The sequence below is a fragment of the Lates calcarifer genome, linkage group LG6, assembly GCF_001640805.2.
Source record: "Lates calcarifer isolate ASB-BC8 linkage group LG6, TLL_Latcal_v3, whole genome shotgun sequence".
Lineage (NCBI taxonomy): Eukaryota > Metazoa > Chordata > Actinopteri > Centropomidae > Lates > Lates calcarifer.
This window is the reverse complement of record NC_066838.1, coordinates 16,641,778-16,662,097: the sequence shown is the minus strand read 5'-3', so window position 1 is coordinate 16,662,097 and position 20,320 is coordinate 16,641,778. Positions and strand designations below refer to the sequence as shown.

Here is a 20,320-nt window from a genome sequence, read left to right as displayed (position 1 = left end):
ATTACCAACAAGCTGCAAGTACAGTAAATGCAGGGTTGCAACATGCAAAGTCTTCTACAATTTCCTATGCTAACTGGATTTCTCTCTGAAATCCCCAGTTTCGTGTGTGCTTGTAAACTCAGTCATTGAGACAGAGACAGAATCACTGATGATAAGAGCTAAAAGTGGAACAAGGCATAATAAATGTCGCATTCATTACTTTTTAATACAAAAAAAAGTCTCTTTACGACAGAACAATGTCAGAACGTTCTTTGAGAAAAGCCTCATTTCATCTCCTACGAATGACTCTTAATTTCTTTTCATCCCTCCTCCATGGGGACCGGATGTTTAAAAAGAGAGATTGGATTTGTTTGAACTCACTGTGTAGAGTTATGTAAGGTCTTTCCAACATGTTCAACCATTTACTTCTTGTATGTTTTTTTCTTTAGGTGATTTTTGTCCCTACGGCTACGCCCTCTATAAAAAGGAAAGGTAAACAGGTGTGAAGATATAACTAAGGTGTATGCTGTCAAAAAAAAAAAGATACTAAAAACAAACAAAACAAGTAAAACCTGCCATTCTCTCCACCAACAAGGGAAAACAAACCTCCCTGGAATATTTCCATTTTAGAATTGCACAACAGACCACTGAGGCCTGCTGTATGACAGCAGAGGCTTGTGGGAAACACCTGGATACAGATGAGAGGAGTAGAAGAGAGGGAAAAAAACACTTTTTCTCAACACAGAAGTCATATCAAGTGAGCAACAGTGAATGCAGAGTTCACGCAGCCATGATGGAGGAATAAAAAAGAGGGTGGAGATGAAAAAAGAAAAAGAAAGGCCTGTCAGGAATCACTGATGTGTAACCTGTTTTGCCTCTTTCTCCTGATATACCGCTTTCTCTCCCCGCTTTCGTGTCTGGCTCCTCAATCCTGCATTCCTATATGTGTCTATATGTCGCTGCTTTTGTATCTTCTTATGCAGCACCATCCCTTATGTTTCCCCTCTTTCCTTTCTCTCTCTCTCTCTCTCTCACTCTCTCCCTCTCTCTCTCAGTGTTTCTCGGTCTCTTTCTGGTTGTCAGGTCTTTGGGGTCGTCGGGATAAACTAGGCCCAACCCTGATGTAATTACTGCCAGTCAGGCTGAGGAGGGAGGAGACAGGAGGAGGAAACGTGGGAAGCTAAGCGCCTTGCAGCCCTAAAGACCTGCCAATCTCACAGAAAGAGACAAGAGGAAGCCCACAAGCAAGAGTGAGACAGACAATAAAGAGAGAGGGAGAGCGGTGCTGTAAATTAGCTCTTGATCCACGCAAACTGACAGTAAACTGATCAAACTGTATCGAGGTAAAAGAGCTCAGGGACGAGGCGGGGAGGCACATTAATAGACCACGAAACAACTTCATTTCACAAGCTGTTAAAGATGGAGCTTTCCAATTATTAGGCAGAGACCACCCAACGCTTTCTAGACTTCACTTTTAAAATGATGAAGTGTAGCATCACGACTTCTCAGCTCCACTGAAATCTCAATCTCTGCCACATCGCCAGACCTCGCCACCTCCAGCAGTCATAAAACGAAGACAAAGCGCTCGTTCTGCGAACTTTAATGGACTCAGTCAGCTTAACCTCCTGGCACAGGATACGGCTTGGAATTTAGAATCAGCCAAAAGCGATTAAATATCCATACCGTGCTACTGACGCCTTTTTTGAAATGACATTGCAACGCATGCCTCTGCAGGTTGCTTTAAGGAACACGGAGCTTAAAGAAAATGCAGGATTTAGCTGTGATCTTAGCTGTGCTACAGCTCACTCTCCTTAAATGGATCTTTGTGATCTGGGATGATTACCATTCAGCAAAAGGGGGTTATCTGTCACCTTCTCTTGTCTGTCTCAACATGCATTTGATCAGCCGGGACAACCGCCAAATCTCCCCTGTCCTATTTATCACTACCTGGTGTTGTATTATCTCTTGCTGCCCTTGCCGGTGACTTTTATCACCTCCAGTCGAGAGGGAGAGGAGAGAAGACAAGGGATGATGGAGGGTGGATGGCGGGAGGCAGGATGAAAAGCGAAAAGCATGATATGTATCTTCTGAGTTACAGTCAGTGAATGAAAAAGAAATGAGACTCACAGTGATGGAGTGCTTTTCTTAAAAGTTCAGGAATCTGTAACGTCAGATTCACATGAAGAGAAAAGAGGTAAAAGGAAAGAGAGAGCTGTTGGTGGTAGAGGTGCCAAAATCAAGGGCAAAGTGTCAGACAGGTGTTTGTGTAAGTGTGTGTACGTGTGTGTGTATGTGTCTGTGCACAGAGGATAGGTAGGTCAATACGACTCAGCCCAGTGAAGTGTAACCTCATATCACCTCCTCTTGACTGAGCAGCATATCTGCTGCGCAGAGTGGCTGCTAAATCTCAGAGGTATTCCCTTCTGAAAAGGTAATTAAGCTGTTAGGTACGGCACCCTGGAAGGTCGTTCCAAGCCAAATCCCACGGTAGATTAACATGGCATCAGTGGACATTACTCATTTGACTCAAAAAGAGAGCATCTAAATTAGTCCATGTGGACTATTTTGCTGTGTTGGCTTTTTGGAGAAGTTTGATCTTTGCATAACCTTGGCATCAACTTCGGTGGGCAGCATGAGTGTGTGTGTGTGTGTGAGCGTGTGTGTGTGTGTGTTCGCCTCATCCTCTCATGGGGAAAGTGGCCTGGCTAATCCACCTTCAGGCATCACAGGGAGGGTGCCATGGTGTATTTCAGCAGCATGATATTGGCGCCAACTCCCTCCCTATGCCGACCACCTCTTATTCAACTCAAAGATAAAATTTCTATTTGCAGTGCAAGTTTTATATGAAAGTGGAGAGAAAAAAACTCACTCATTCTCATTCCTCTGTAATCTGCAAGGGGGTGAAGTTTCATCGTGCAGATTTCATGCCTCTGTAATGTACATTAGACCTGGAGTCCAAATATAGCATCAAACAGACCAATGCTGCCAGCTCCACCAATACGTCTACCACTGATCCAGATTTGCTGGTTCTATAGTATGTTGGGGTACAGCAAATGGCTATCTACAAGTCGTCCACTCCACCAGACCCGGTCTTAACCTCAGGAATGAGCCATGAAATTACTCCATTTTGAAAGAGCGACGGTGAGGGGTGTGTGGGCGGGTGAAGAATCTGGTTGCAGCTTTAAAAATAAATATAAAACCCAGGACCTCAGGCTTTTCTCCCATGATGCATTGCGGTCTATTATCCAGTCTGACATGAGACATTGTCGCAGAGGCTGGGGCTGAGGTTTACCTTTCACAAACTATCAGTGTCATGGGAACACGCAGATAGGGAAATGGGAGTAAACAATGGACATCCACGACGCAGGCTGATTGAAGATAACAACACACCAACTCTCATCAGGACACAGACGAGGGAGAAGCCAACTAAATCTGTGCGCACGGCTGTGTGTGCGTGAGCGTTAGCGAGCGGCAGCATGCTCATGCATACGTGAATGTGACTCAGGATGCCAGCATGAGGATTCACATATCCACACATCTGTATAATCCCTGTCTGCTTTCGTTTAGGCCAGCGGACCTGTATAAAGCTGCAGAGAGTGTATGTATATGTGAGCCATGTGGACAGAGGCTGAATTCTGGATTCAAACTGCAGGGCAATTACGGCTCACAATGCACAGTGCGGCCCAGAACACAGGTGGAGTTGGCATTTCTCTTGTGAATCTGCTAGTCGGTGTAGAAGTCCATCTGCACCCTGAGAGCACAGAGCAGAGAACAACAAAGGCTGGTGTGAGAAATGCCAGGCTGACCTTGGCTTCCTCTCTTTAGGCAGTGCTGTGAAAAAAAAACAAAAAAAAAACGAAGGTCCAGCACTGAGGACAGGATGACTTTTATTCTCTTACCCTCCACTCTGTCTGGCCCCTACCGCACTTCCATAGAGACAGACAGAACTATTGATTATCCATCACTGTGTCAGAGAACATACAATTACAGATCACTTTAGATAACACACACACACACACACACACACACACACAGGGCACACACACAGACACAGTCCACCTAACTCTTCCACCCGAGGCCACTGGCTGTCATATCCACTCCTGCTCAAAGGAACTCACTGCATGTTTCACACAAAAGGAAGAAAAGGAAGAATGACACAGGAGAAGAGATAGGATACAGAGGTCTGACATGGTCATGCCCTCTTAAGAGGATGAAGGAATGAAGCCCTGGGTGAACTTAGGAATGGAGACAGGGATGGAGAAAGAAGTAAGATGACGAATCAAAATGGGAGTGTAGCAGAAAAATTATACTTCAGGGGAGAACATTAATATTAATTACATCCGGAAATGAAGGAGGAGAATGAGGGAGTGAAATGCTGAGGAGACGAGTTTATGGAGATCATGTGATTCTGTTATTTTCTCCTCCTAACAGCCAAGTCCCTCATGATGGTAAAGACAGATTACATCTCACTGACAATCGATAATTCAGAGAGAATGTCAGAAGAGAAGAGAGGAGGAGGAAGGAGGTCGAGTAATAGGATGAGAGGTGTGATCAGGCTCGATCAAAATAGGGAACAGACAGGTTCAATGAGTGTTGTACATGCACACTTAGTAACTCGCTTATCTTGTGTTCTGATTATGTGTTGTATGTATCCTTGTTTTAAGAAACCTGTGAATGCTAGCTGTAATATTTAGCTGAAAGTGAAAGTGAAATGTAATATAAGCAATGTAATGACGCTGAAATTAAACTGAAAATCTTGTTTTACATTAGATTAGATGGGAAAGCTAAACAAACCAAGCTGTGTTCACTGTTGAGGTAACTCAGTATGTATGAGTTGCCAAGGAATCAAAGACACATCTTAACTCAGACGATCTTCATATTGCTATGATCATATACAGAATACAGGGGATATGAATATGAGTAACCAGCTTTCTCCATCCATGTACACTAGAACAAGACTCAAATGTATTCACTGATTTTTCTCCTGGCAAGACAATGTGAAAACATTGTGACCATGTGAAAGGGGTCTCCTACATTATCACCTGATCCCTGCAGCTTTATGGAGCTTTACATGGAGTCACAGTTCATTGTTAAGCTGTCTAGCCCAAAACTTTACTGTTCCAGTTCACTCTCACTACTCTCGTAGCACCGTTTTTGGCCGCAGCAAGCAGCTGCTTTGAGCAGAAAATCTATAAAAACCCCTCTGTACAATACCTGCTCAGCACTAAATAGAATATGGGGACAATGCTGGTAAACATAGTAGAAAACAGTAGCTAAAAAACAATAAACATGACTGCAAATGAATTATACTGTCATTCAGATGCTGGATGTGTAAATAAGCAACTAACTTATTTTTTGTTTTAATTATTTATTATTATTTAAGTTTAAGTGTCTTTTTGTGTCAATATATACTGTATTCATCACTAAATAATCAAAGTGAAAGTTTAGACATGTGTTATAACATAACAACTTAGATGAGGGTCTGATTGTGACAAAGCTCAGAAGATAAAGTGTAAAACAGTGCATGGATCTAAGTATGTGTATGTGTATCTTTTCCTATTTAACTGCAATAACATGTAACATTGAAAAATTCAGCTAATCTGCTTTATCAAGACTGTGTGAGTGTGGAAGTCACTGACACTGACCTGGCAACAAGAGCAAACAACCTCACAACTGTCCTCACATTTTGAAACAATGCAAAACAACGCAAAATCCTGAGTGGTGCGCAGAAATACATGGTATCACTCATAGTAAGATGCTAATTGTGATGCTAATTAGTTGTTTTGTTTTTTTTTAAGATAAGCAAAATCACATCACAATCAACACATTTAGTATTTTTGGGAGAAATTGGAACTTACAAACTGCTTCATGCATATGTTGTAATCCAGCTACTTTGACCCTGAAAACTGTGCTCCAGTCCATATACAGCAGAGAAGCACAAGCTCCAGTTAGCTGCATTTACATAATGAATTTATAGTATAATCATCACAGTGGATCTAGTAAAATCATCAGCTTTTTTCTTATGAAGCTTTACAGGCTTCAAGGGCGCACACTATCTGTGTTTATCTGCATGATCTTGTTTATGAGATACTGAATTATTATTCTACAAGCTGGCCTAACTGGCCAGGTAATCAGATGATCAGGCTGTCCACACACACCCTCTACACTGTTATCGCTATTATGAAAACCTTCAACAAATCCATTTAAATTAGCCTGGTTAGGTCTTCTAAATAGATCGAGGCATCAGATGGGACAGAGCACGGAATGAGGAAAATTACATTAAAAGGTCAAGCAGGCAGAGCATAACTTTATGCATGTTTAAATAGTTTTACATTTACATGGCAGTGGCATCCACAGACAGGCAGCATAAAGATTAGGCTCAATTGTAACCGGTTTGATTGGTTGAATAATTTAAAACTGTGAAAGGTCAAATGCAAGAAGCTCTCTGATCAAAATAGTTTCTTGCTCTATTGTCTCTGTTATGATTGAATACATTTCAAGACCTCAAGATCCCCATCTAAAATTTCATACTTTGCCTTTCACATTCACAATTTGAGATTTCTGATGTTTCCTTGAAATCAAAGTGAGAAAATACTGGCACTGTGTTCCTCTGTGTATGTTGAATTACAGTCATTTTAGCTGTCACATAAAAATACCACATTATTCTTCAGATTTCAAATCTCAGTGCATGCTGTCATCCAAAATGTCCTCACAGTTTGTCTGTCATGCAGACTGTCCTCCTCTGTATTGTCCTGGAAAGAATCCAAAACGATGTTGGTAATGAAATGAGCAGAAGCACATAACTTCTCAGCTTAGGCAAGATTGGCTTTTTAAATATTTAGTGTTTGTTTACATCTGTTCCCCTGACTGGCAAAATGTTCTGTCTGAATTAACGGATGTTTGAATACAAAATATTAATACTCCCATTTCCATCTTAGTGAAACAGCCTTGATAAAGGCGCACGCCGAATTAATGGCAGGAAATTAGTAATTTAGCAGGTTATCACAAAAACAATGTCTGCATGGATTTCAATATCAAAACATAATCTTCTGAATTCAAGTGCAATTTAAGCTGATCATTTGGAACTGCATGCTATAAGCCAGATGGTCTGCTAATGAACCCAAAAGTGATTGAAGCAATCAGACAAACAGGTTTTATCATTATCTTTTTTCCTCTAAGCTGAAACCAAAGAGGCAATTTGCACAAGCAAAATGTAGCATGCTAGCTTGTTGAGTTCACAGCACAAATACCTTCAGTGAGAGCCTGCAGGGCTGTCCGGCACGGATCCAACACACTCTGTCTGCTGACCATAGAGAAACCAGCTCCTTATATTCACACATTATAACTCCTTGCATTTGCCTACAAGGAGATGGCTGCCATCTGTGGAGGTTAAGCTTCCCCAGAGTGAACCGAGTGGAGTCTGGGTATAAGTTGGCGCACACACACACACACACACACACACACTGGCCTATGGTGATGGGAATGGACTACAGTTCATTGTGATTGTCACATGTGGTCTGTAAATCGATGCGGTGCACTCACGCTGTGGCCTGGTGAGAGAATGGGATGTGGGGTTGTTCAGCACTCAATACTTTATTGAGTGTCCTCAAGCCATGACTATCACCCGAGTACCCTTACTTTGTTTGTGCATGTATGTCAGTGCTCATAATCCTCGGTGACATATTAGAGAAGAAATGTCTGAGTAATGTAGCGTGTCAAAAATAACAACCAGTCGATGGCACCGAAACGTATAAGTACACACAAACACACATGCACTCGCACAAACAAACACAAAGGTTATTGAGCACTGAGGGGTTTGCAAACAATGAAGTGAATAAATGACCGTTGTGAGAGTTAGCTGATAATCTGCTCTACACCATCCGCACATCCACACAAAGAGACCAGGATGAGGGGATAAAAGAAGATAAAGAGGAATGAAAAGAGGAGGAAATAGGCTTATAGAATGGGCGGGGAGCTGGTGGGGGAAAAAAAAAAAGATAAAAGTTAATACTCCACAGAAGCTGAGAGGTAAACAGACAGCAAGAAAAGAGAAGGGAAATGTGGAAATGAATTTGAAGCTGAGATAGACAGGGGGAGAATGAAAATTGCAGACAGGGAGTTGGTTTGTAGTTTTTATGCAGCATGAATGATTAGAGATGGCAAGTCTGTGGTAGTGGTAGCTGTGGCAGTGGTGGCAGTAGCAGTGGTGGTGGTGGCATTACTTCTGTCAGCCAGCTGAAATATGACTCAGAGCTGTTAAGTTTTTAAAGTTTGTTGTGCACCCGTGTGATATGATCCAGGCAGCTGCCTCTAATCTTTCCCAAAGGGAGGGAAAGCAGAGAGAAAGAGAGACAGGTAGAAGATGTAAAGGTTGTGGCAGGGGGCCACACAGAGAGGCTTAGGCAATACTACTGAGACAGGTGAGTGGAGAATCGCAGCACCGCCACTGGCAAAAGCTATCAAACAGAGACGTAAACTACATCTGCTCTATTTCCTCCATGCATTCCAAAGATTATTTCAACAGGAAACAAAAGATGTAAACCCCAGAAACTTTGTCAGCACTCTACTTCTTTTTAAAGTGTGTGGTTTGAGTTTGAGAAAAAGGATGCAACAAATCTGAGATTCTTTCAACAGCTGCAGCGGCAGCAGGTGTCTTCAGTGGGAGAGTGAATGGTTGGTGTGCACAATACAGTAAGCCATGTCTGGTACAAGCCCGTCAGGAGCTTCCTTGTTTTCAGTCTAACAGCGAGACAAATTAGCTCACACCTGGGGGCACTGGCCCATTCTCCCTGTCTCTGTATTCACTCCCTGCAGTCCTACCTGTCTCTGTGGGTCTAAGCGGCATGCTGTGCTGATTGGGGGTCTGTCTCTCTTGGCTTAATTGCCATGTTATCAGCTCCACTCCTGCACTGCCCAGGCCTTTCAGTCAGATGGACATGCCAATTACCTCTCCTCCTCCTCACACACACATACTTCTTCTTGCTCACTCACATGGTTTCCTGAGGCCGTGTTGTCAGGTAATGTAGCAGACAGCAGCTGGTGCAAAGTGGGCAGTTTGGGATGAAAAAGGGAAGGGAATTAAAGCTCTTTGTAGCCCTTATGCACACATGCAGACCAACACACTCATCAATACACATAAAGTCCCAGCAGGACTTGCATGTCCAGGCCAAAAGATCTCAAGGGATTCTTCTACTTCCCATTCTGCCTTAATCCATTTCTCTGAACACACATCTTTCATTCATCTCTCTGCTTTTTCTTACCCCCCTTTTTTACCCACTTACCATACTTTTCTTACTTGTCTTTTATCTTAAAGACAGTTCAACATTTTAGGAAATTTGCTTATTTCCTTACACTTTCTTTTTTGAGTATGAGGGAAAAGGCTTCATGTCTGTGCACTAAATATCAATCTAGAACCAGCAGGTGATTCACTTAGCTTAGGATAGAGACTGGAGGCAAGGGAAAATACCCTCCCAGCACCTCTATATTAACACATTATCTTGTTTGTTCAATCCATACAAAAACCAGGATGAAAAAATAAATTTGTGGAACTATTTCCTGTTGTTTTTACATTTCATGTTTTGCACAGAGTAAACAAACAAGATATAACATGCTAATTAGAAAGCTTTAGAGGTGCTTGTACTGCAGATTTATTTATTTTTCCTTTGTATACACCCAGGCTAGCTCTCTCTCCCCCTGTTATCAGTCTATGATATTAACAATCCACTGGCTGCAGTTTTATATTTATCATACAGACAAGATTTGAAAATAGGTACCAATTATCAGTGTTCTAATCTAGCTCTCTTCAAGAAAACAGATAAGCATTTTCCAAGATGCTGAAGTTCCAGCTTCTACAATGTGAGGATTTGTTGCTTTTCTCAGCTGAACACTGAATGGGTATGAACTGGCCTGGTAATTTACAGGTGGGGTTTTTAGGCACTGTCATGGGTATTGCCTTTTTCTGACATTTTATTCATTTAATATTCAAAAACCCTCATTAGTTATGGTTCTGTCTGAGACTGATCACATAACACTGCATCATATCACAAGTACACAGCAAGATTCTTATCCTATACAGAACTAGCATCAAATGAATATTTCTGTGCCTGTTGCTCTGTGAATTTGATCCTGCAACAATATGACTCAACTGAACAGCCTACCACAGCTACAATAGTAAATCTTTTGACAAACAATCACTACAGTTATATAATTAGGTGATTTAGAACCAACTTCCTTTACCCATTTTCCAGGGCAAATAAATCACAGCACCCTATCAATGTCAGATTTTCAAACACTATTAGCTCTCCATAGATAACTTCCCTAATGTTGACTTCTAATGATGCCAGATGTTTCACAGACAGCACAATGTAGTAGAAACTGCTCTGGGCTCCTCATAGAGACCCACCAATTTATCAACCTCAGTGTTTGTGCCTGTGTGTCATTGGGTCTCTCTCTCTCTGTGTGTGTGTGTGTGTGTGTGTGTGTGTATAGTGGCTTGTTAACACTGACACTGCCACTTCTCATGGTGTGTGTCACACTGATTTCAGCAATTCGGTTCCAACATAGCAGTGCCAGACCAGCTCTCATTCCTACTCTCTCTTCCAGTCCACTGAACCATTTCCTTATTATCACCCAGCTACTCCGACATCACAGACACTCACACACACACAGACACACACACACACACACACACACACACACACCACAAACTTAAACACACTCCAATTATCCCACAGACACATCATGTTAACAATGGGGCATTAATAGCACATGCATGAGCAACCCCACATCTCTCTCTTCTATGTCACAGACATACACACACACACACACACAAACACACACACCCATGTCTGTGCCATTACATCTACTCACATTAATGTACTAGCTTATTGTGGGCCATTTTCACTTTAGATGAGAGAGGACAAGAGAGAAGAGCTTTATTATCTAATGCTTAATTATTTCACTTTAAACCAAATTAGCTGCACCTCAAGCTCATCTAACCCAATATCCCTCAGTACAGTGACTGTGCTTTTCTCTGCTGTCACCCATTATGCATTATATTATAAACCGGTTTTAAAAGTTTGCAAAAATCTGTCTCATCTCTGCTGATCCATTTTGAAAAGCTTTTATTCCATCTATTGAAGACACAGAGTTCCTTGCAAACTGAATACGTGACTTGTGTCAGTTTTTATTCCCAGATGAAAACCTTTCTCTATGCCACAGTCAGTGACTCAGCTCGCCAGTGCAAATGTGTACACCCATGCACTTGAGTGCATGAACTGTATGTATGTAGATCAAGCTATGTGTGTAGATGAATGTGTGTCTGTGTATGTGCGTGTGTGTGTTTGCTTCTGCCAAGACCCAAAGCCTGCAGAGCACCAGTGACCTGATATGTAGGGCGAGACGGAAACGCTGGGATGACAGCTTAGAGCCCGCCCCCACTAACTCTGACTGACGGCTGGTAATCTTGGCTGCCTCCTGCAACAATAGTTTGGTCTTGCTTCCATTTTAACGTCTGTCATTCCTAGCTCAATATAACAACTATTTCTGGGGCAAAGTTCCATAAAAGCATCGCAACAGGACCAGAGGGCAAGACAAAACCAGATGAAGTGGAATGAGAAGGAATAACTGCTTTTAAGGCGATATATTTGGACAAACTGATGGCTGTTTATTTCTTGAAGCAACTGTCAAGGTCTGCAGTAGTCTGACAATACCCCAGGTGCTTGTACAGAGTCAAAAACCACATGGCTGTACATTTATCACGGCAGGGTTTTTCTTTCTGTCAGTCCCACGGCCTTCGCGACCAATGCAGCACTTAGGCATCTACGCCGCTGCCTCAATCTCCGACTCTTATGGGACAAATCCCTCCTAATCTATACGGATATGGTACAACTGCCACATGTCTCAGTGGATTTCAACAAAATCAGGTCAAAAGGGTGCAGACGCTCAAAAGAGCATTATCGTACACAAAGAGCGTATAGAGTCACAGCCAGTTTTCCCACCACTTGACTTAAAGAAGGCAAAAGACTAAAGTAAAAGATTAAAGCAGCCACAAATCCAGAGAAAACAAGGGTAAAAAGAAAAACAATGACATCTAGAAAAAGGGATTTCAGCTATACTTTCACAAGATCTAGGATTCCAAATCAAGTCTTCATCTTTAAATATGAGCCCTGGATGTTGTATAAGAGACTGACTTTGGCATCATAGCTGCAATCTCTTTCTGGGAATGAATCATTTAATAGGAAGTCAGGATGGAGCACATGAGGTAGTGCGTTACATTTAGGCTAAAAGGGATCTCTTCTGTTCAGCCTCCAGGACATTTTCTGGGCTGTGACATTAAGAAAATCAGAGTCAGAGTCAGTTCTTATTTGTGACTGAAAGGCAGAAAATCAGATTATGTCTAAGCACAAACACAAACCTGCATGTCACATTAAACTACTCAAAAATATCCACATAGTCTGAGCACATTATAAATCTCTGCAATATGTGAATAAATGCTCAGTTGAGAGAAAACATGGAAAACAGTGAATGTGTGAGAATATTAGTTCCAGGGGTTCAAGAGAGTCACAGAGAGTTGAGCTGCATTTAAACAACTCTTATTCCCCACCTCAGCTGTGGAGCTGACATGCTGACACTTGGCTGCCTATTGACATGGTAAATTGAGGGCCCATTCGAGCAGCAGTGTGACAGCCAGAGGAGGCCACAGACTCTGTCAGAGCTGTATATTTGCAGGACGCTATTACAACACACATCAGGGGAGAGGGCGCGAGGGGGGAGGGAGAAAAGACAGAGGAATGCGGATGGAGAAGCTGCAGCACGACAGAATGTGAGCCGTATGGTGGTAGGATGATTTTTTTAAAAAGTGTAAAATATAGGCTGGAGCAGCGAGAGGAGGAGCGTAGAGAAAGTGAACAGCTAAAAGGCTGATAAGAGGGGTGGACAGACAGCAAAATTGATTTCTATTTTTGGAAGAGGTATGACCGATGGGCGGAATGAGACTAAAACATGTTCAATTTCAAAGTTGCGCACGCGCACACATACTTGGGTCTTTTTGTATATGCATATAAACTATCTCACATGCAGATCAAACCTGCCAGAGATCATGCTACTAGATTGTGAGTGGCAGTGTAATTGCTTTTCGAGTGGATGAACGTGACTTGCGCTCCTGAGTGTGCAAGGATGTATGCCTTGTTAGGGTGTAGCTGGAGCCATTAGCCATTTGGTTTAATGGGCAATCTGCACCATGGGCTCCCCTGACCCCTGGCACTTGGTAGGAGGAGGAGGCCAACTTATTAACAAAGAGTGAAAAGCTCCAAGCTTACCCTATCGCACAAGGCCACACTTAATTAGACTGTTTGTTTAGCAGACTCTAATGGGAAGGATAGCGAGTGGGGGGAAGAGGTTGACTGCTCTCCTTCAAACTGCCGGCTGAAAGACATCTGGCCAAGGATGAGACTGAGGACATAAGATATTAGCGGAACATGGCCTCATCAAGTTTGCCGCTATCTCATTTTCTCAGGACAGATGGTAATGATGGGGAGCAACAATGGACAATATTCATAAATGGTAAATTGAGTCATTACAATTCCACTAACATAATTACAGACTATAATAAAAGTACACAAATGCTTTATCTGAAAGGCCAAAACAAATTGATTACATTGATTAGGCATGCGTGGGAGGAAAAAAATACAGCGAAGAAGAGAGGGAGAGAGATAGTGATTGAGTTTATGTGTATTAAGTCAGTAAGTAACAACAGGGCGGTGCATGTGGGACACAACCCCTGTATGAAATTATACCTAATTAGTGCAATCCTTCAGAAAAATTACATCTCTTTTTTTCATCCATCCCTACACCCTTTCAGCCCCTCTCCCTTGATCCCTGTCCCTGTGCAGAAGGCTAATTAAAGAAGAGAAATTGGATATGGGCCTGTGCGCACTCTAATTCAGGGAGAGGAAGGAGGAAGGAGAGGGGGTAGGAAAGGGGGGGCGGCCGGGTGGGGAGGAGAAGTCGGACCCGGGACAAGGGCACTGGATCAGAACGGTGAGGCCTTGTCATTTCTGCAAGTATGAAAGGGATGGCAAGGTTAGTGGCGAGGGCAGACCGGATGAGGCAGTTGAAGTATGACGCCTCCGAACAGAATCCCAAATCCACCACACTGCGTTCCCTTTAATCCACTGATGAATTATAATGGAGCTGGCTTCTCCTCTTTTACCACTTCATCAATCACTGAGGGGGATGCAGGACATGTGTGTAAATGTTTATCCACTAAATCGTCCTTTGTCCACCCTAGTCCAACATGCTGGGTCAGATGTCAAAGCAGTTGGCGGTTGGTCTGGGATGGCCACTTGACAAATCCATTAGATCAATAACTCATTGAAAATGTTCTCCTCCATCAATAAAGCACTCTAATGGATGTTGATTATTGTATTACTATTATAAGGAGCAGTCTAAGTGCCCTCACCCTGAGATACAGTGTTACACATAAGTTCCTTTAAGGATAATTTCTGTTTATTTAAACTTTGGTCTTGTTTCTGTGGCTTTGTCCATCTTTCCTATTGGTGCTAATCACCTTGTTCTCACCAGTGTAATAACCAAGATCTGGAAATGTGGCAACACTGTTAGACATGTATAGTAAGCAGTCACAGGATCATACTGGTTTGGAACAAACTTACAGTTTAACCAAACTTATTTGGAAGAGAAAACAAAAGCAAGCTAAAATTATTACCTTAACTCTCTGCTGCAAACATCCATCACAGTCAGTTTACAGATTTATTTCCTGCTTCAACATTTCAGGTGCACTCACTTTTGGTCTTATAGTACTATCAGTACCAGTAGAAATGAAAAAACTCTGAAAATAAGACCTGAGTTGTAATTTAAAAAAAAAAAAAAACATTCTTTAAGATGTTGATTAACTGACCAACCAATATGAGAACTTTTCAAGGCCCTTGTTAATACATTTTGAGAATTTCAGACCCAGTAACACTTTATACAAACACATATCTCTCTGTATCCTCTTCCCCTCTGTCCACTTTGTCTTTATTCCTCTCTCTGTGAGCCTAAGATCCACAGGCTCAGGCCAGGTGCAGCTGCAGAGCTGCGGTGGATCAGCGAGTTGATGATGGATGACAGCAGGGTGTGTGTGTATGTGTGAGTTCAAGAGGATTCTCTGTGCATTATATTGAGTGACACACTCCCTGCTGTGGGGAAGCAGGGGATGATGATGGACACAGGAGAGAGGTTAACAGCTTGCATGCTCTCCAGCACGCACACACACAAGCAAAATCACTGTATAACCCCCGTTGCGCCACTGTAACTGAGAGGGTTAACACACTATTACCATATTACTTTACTACAGAGGCCAGAAACACATTTGGCTCTGACACCAAATGCACCAAACGGTCCCTGTCTCCAGCAGGCGACGTAAAGCAAGCCAGGAAAAACAACAAAGGGTGTATTTGTCTGTGTAAACACTCCCCCCACAGTCATCCCGCCCAGGCACCCACTGAGGTGTTGGCTCTCCTTCTGCTTCATCTGCATGCTCACACACACAAATATAAACACACACATGGACCAAAACACATGCACACACTCACATGAGCACACACACACAGACTGAAATCCTGTGGTATAGCAGGAGCGCCCCACTGGAAAGGGGCAATTATTTCACAGTAGACTGAGCAGACGACTGCCTGACCTGATCAGAAGAAAGGGTGTGTTTGTGTGCTGTGGAGGTTTCGAGGGAAGGGTTAACCATAACAGTTCCTCGGCTTAACACAACAAAATGCATTACTCAACAAGAAAAGATAGACAGCTGTACATTTTGTTTTGTTATTTTGTGATAAAATTATGGTTGCTAATATGATTACAAGCAAGAAATCCACCATATATTCTCTTCTAATGCCAGTAATAAAAGAGGCATCTGTGCTTTTAATTTTTGTGTCATTTCAGTGTCCTTTAAGGAAGAAAATCCTATTAAATCTTCTTTTATTAAGAGACACCGACTGTATACACATTTCTCCACATCTGTTAGCTTCCTTCCCACTCACATGTCCATCATGAAGGCAGTGAATACACTCCATCACCCCTCCTACAGTGGACTGTCTACCCACATGTACAGAGAGACATGGGGGTTGAGATAAATAGCTGGGTTGTTTTTGGACCGAGATCCAGCTGTGTGCTCGTCTACATGTGGGCCTGTCAGGCTGATGGTGAGCAAGGCAGCTCCCTTCTTGCTTTGTGTGTGCATACGTCTAGCAGTATATGGATGGTTGGAAGCCACCCTGGCATCCTCAGCAACCAGCCCTGAATCTTTGGATTTCCTCCTGCGTGCTGAGCTCAGCCAGGCCTGCCTCTTGGAGTGGACACACATGCAAGCACATGCTCACAAACTGGGGTTTGCCCCCGTGCTTATTCCTGATGTGAACAGGGGATAAACCACGCTGCTCTCGCTAGCCTCCTCCTGTGAAAAAAATCCCTTGCTCCTGGATGCTGTGTACTGGACAACACAATGACCGAGTAGCATCATTTGTATGCCTGCTTATCTCAGATATGACAATACAGCCAGATGTCCTGGGCGATTTAAGCAAACATCTGATGAATTTCATCCTCTCTGAATAGCCAAACATGGAGGGGAACATAATTATATGGCGTGACTCGCTGTGCAAGCAGGCAGCAAGGAGGAAAATGTAATTCTCTCTGCAATTTACATGAAGATGAAACAAAAATGTCTATTATACCATTTAAAATGCATATCACCCCTTGTAATTGATAGTGTCACAGGCTTGTAGCTGACAGCCCACCTAACAATGAAACTGCAACCTCCTGACAAATGGAAATCAATGCAAACGTTACAAATCAACTCAGCTATTATCCTGTACATTCCTGGAATGTACCACCTACAGTACCAGGTTGTTAACAGTGACAGTTAACAACCTGGGATCCAGGATGTCCCTTGGCAAAGTATGGACTAGTTTGATTTTGCTGCCACTTCATTTTGAGGCTGCAGTGAGGGATTTTTGTGTCTATTTTCCATTACAGATTTAACTTTTTAAATTATTATATTACCACAAACAGTTAACAGTTACTCAGTTCTGTATCGAATAGCATAAAACATTTCAAATAGTTCAAAATCACAGTAGTAAAGCATAGAGATCTCTGGTCTTAGTCATCACCACAGGTTGTAAATCAAGCCCTGTGTGTGTCTTCAAACAGTGCCACAGTCTTTTTGGACCAACACTCATTAAAGTTTAAGTGGTACAGCACACTGTCAGGGTGGCGTCAGGCCCCAAGGCACTGAGTAAATTAATGATGCTTAAGTAAACTATGGATTAATTATAGATAGCCCAATGTGTCACTGGGCATATATGCATATCTGACTGTGAGTGTCCTACCTGCAGTCATGCTAATGAAGAGCTAACCTGCTTCAGCAGACAGAGGACAGATGGGAAACACACTTGGCACTACACTGATGCTCTCACACACACATTATTGCCCTTGAGCAGAGAGAGGCTCTGATTAGGCTTCACTTAAGTGATTTAGCCTGGAGCAAACACAAGCCGGCCGAACACAGGAAAGAGAAAGGGGCAGGACAACAACAACAACAGCGCAAACAATCCAAAAAATGCTGAAGAGCTTTTCATGCACAGTGTATTAATGGCTAATCGGTTTTGTCCCCTGAAGCTGGGGAAGCAGCGAAGACATTTCTAGAAAGCCAAGGATGCATAAAATGTGGCCTCTTCTGATCAATTTCAATATGCACTCACAGAAATTTGGAGTTTTTTTATGAAATGCAAACTGCTGACCCAAGTTTGGATCCTACAATTAATCAACCAATCAATCAATATAAGATCAGTAACTACAGTATGTTGATAATTGAAAACGTTTCTGCAATTTTTCAAGCACAACTAACCAAAACATTTTCTGTTTTCAGATTCTTAAATGTGATGGTTTTCTGCTTTTCTTATCATCATGACGTGAACATCTTTTGGTTCTGTCCTGCTGCTCACACAAAACAGGCACTTTGATGTTATCTTAGGCTTTAGAAAAGTTTTCACTATTTTTCTAAATATATAATTTTTTTCTGACAGTGCAAATAATTGTTAGCTGCAGCCCTAATCCAAACATACAAAAGAGAAAAATATATTTTCCAAGTCTACACTATGAAAAATGATTCTCCTTTTTTTCATAGCAAATTTGTATTTACGTAGGACTAATTCAGTTTTTTGGGTGGGGTTGGATTTGTTTAAGAGTAGATAAGATATTTTGGGTGGACTTTGGGGAGAGAGTTTGATTATGGGTTTGCTTACAATACTATTAAAACTACCATAAGAACATAACTAACAAACAAAACACTCCCTAGTCAACTCCTGGTGTCCTCTCTTTAGATTTCATACATATCAGAAGAACATGATATTTATTTTTGTATAAAAGGGCACATCTGTTTACACCATTGTATCTCCATCATTAGTCAAACAAAAGCATGATGAACAAAGAATGCTGCCTCACTGTTATGTTCCCGAGTTGAATGCTGCCAGTGATTTATCCAGGTGAGCCAGGTGCTGGCCCACAAATATAGACCATAAAGTACAAACAGACCATGGGAAGCACTGAACTTGCAGTATAGTTCTCTTTCCAGTAAACCAAAGCATTTGTAAGCTACTTCACTGCAATAAATATGAAAATATTCCAAACATGGCATCAATGAAATACTTATCTGTCTTTGCTTCTCAGCTTTACTTGACTGCATGGATCACACTGATAAGTTTCAGAGTGGATTATGTCAAATTCAAGTTAACCTTAAGGTGAAAAAAGCCTTTGCTCTTCATCTTGACAGCATTTGAAATCCTGTCAGACACAACTTTGATGATTTATTTTTGGTGAGGATAATGTAGGTTATCCCCAAATCAAGGAATGTATAAATATAGCACAGTGTGTGTGTGTATATATATATATATATATATACTGCAGCTTACAGCATAAACGCTTTTGATAAACCCCTTAACTCCCTCTTATAATCATTAAATGTCAGAATAAGCACATGCTGGAAATACTGCATGAAAATATTTCTGTGGTTTAATATGAGATTTTTTTTTTAAATCTCAAAGTACTGTAATGTCACCACGAACTCATTATTGAACATTAAGTCCCTGTATGAATATTGTGAGGCTTGTTACGATGCTTCAGTGAAAGGCATAGTGAGCGCTCTTACCGTCCACAGCCATAGTCGGTCTCAGTGTGTATCTCTCCGTGGTGTCAACAGGACTCTCCCATTCTTCTGCTAGACGGATAAAATGTACTGAGTGTGAGGATAAAGAGCGCTTCTTGCCCTCTCTAACCTACTATGTGAGCATGGAGGCAGCTCTTCAGCCGTAGCCACGCGGAGAGAAAAGAAACCTAGATCACACTCTTCCTCTCTGTCGGTTCACGGCCATTTGTTGTCCGGGACGCCGGGACCAGTCCGATATGAAGCGGCTCCTTCCGAATCTCCGCCCCCCTCTCTCCGTACCTGAGCGCCGGGAGACAAAAGGTCATTACGCCCCGACACCAGCTGTTACTAGATACAGACGAGAAACTACTCTCTCTCTCTCACGCTCTCTCCCTCTCTCATGCATAAACACAAACACGCCCCATTTTATCATTATGGCAACCAATAGAGGGTCCCATTAGTTGGAGTCTTTTTTTAAATTCAAAATTATCCAAGGAAAAGCAGTAAACTCTGTTATAACTACCAACATGATTCATTAAATGAAGTTCAATGTAAAACTTTAAAACATTTAAAAATTAACTAAAATTATCAACAGAATATAATGAAATAACCCTTACAAAACGTTGCAGATATCTAAAGAAGTTAGCATGCTAACCAGCTAGCTTCAGCCCATCCTGTCCCACAACAGGCTACAACTTACTACCCTTTTTATTTAGAGTCTATGTTTATACCTCAAGAGGCGATTCTGACACTGTAGCGTCCAGTCTGCCCTCAGTCCAACATGAGAGGATGAAGTAGTGCTGCCATTGAGTATTCTAACCTCTTATCGATCATTTTGAGAATAGCACAGAAAACAAAGATGGCTAACAGTTTTGGCAAGCCGCCAACACCACTGCCTGCCTGAAAAAGAAGCAAGTTAGCACTGGCATTACACAAGGGGTTAACACTGGCGTTAAATTCCATTCCTGGAGACACCTCTTGGCATGCAAAGGAGCTAAGTTTGACGCTGAACTCACAATGTTTCTTCTAAGCAAATAACTGTTATTGCTAACGCTGGCTATGCTGCAATAGCAATTTTAAGCTTACCTTGCATATGGTTGGTGTTGTACCATAGGCCACTTTGCCCTATATAATTGG

At 42.1% G+C, this 20,320-nt stretch overlaps 1 protein-coding gene across 2 annotated transcripts in view; it reads right to left on the bottom strand.

Moving 5' to 3' along the window:
- Positions 1–20,008, bottom strand: part of samd10b (sterile alpha motif domain containing 10b) — a 46,406-nt gene extending 26,398 nt beyond the window's left edge. The window contains exons 1-2 of one of the 2 annotated variants that reach the window (XM_018686064.2): positions 19,915–20,008; positions 19,187–19,483 (exon numbers count right to left, since the gene is read on the bottom strand). In XM_018686064.2, the coding sequence (XP_018541580.1) occupies positions 19,187–19,199 (13 nt within the window). In that variant the 5' untranslated portion in view covers positions 19,200–19,483; positions 19,915–20,008. Of the gene's footprint in view, positions 1–19,186; positions 19,565–19,914 lie in introns of those variants that run through there. The other variant, XM_018686063.2, reaches the window with a different exon arrangement.
- Between the last annotated feature and the right edge of the window lie 312 nt (positions 20,009–20,320).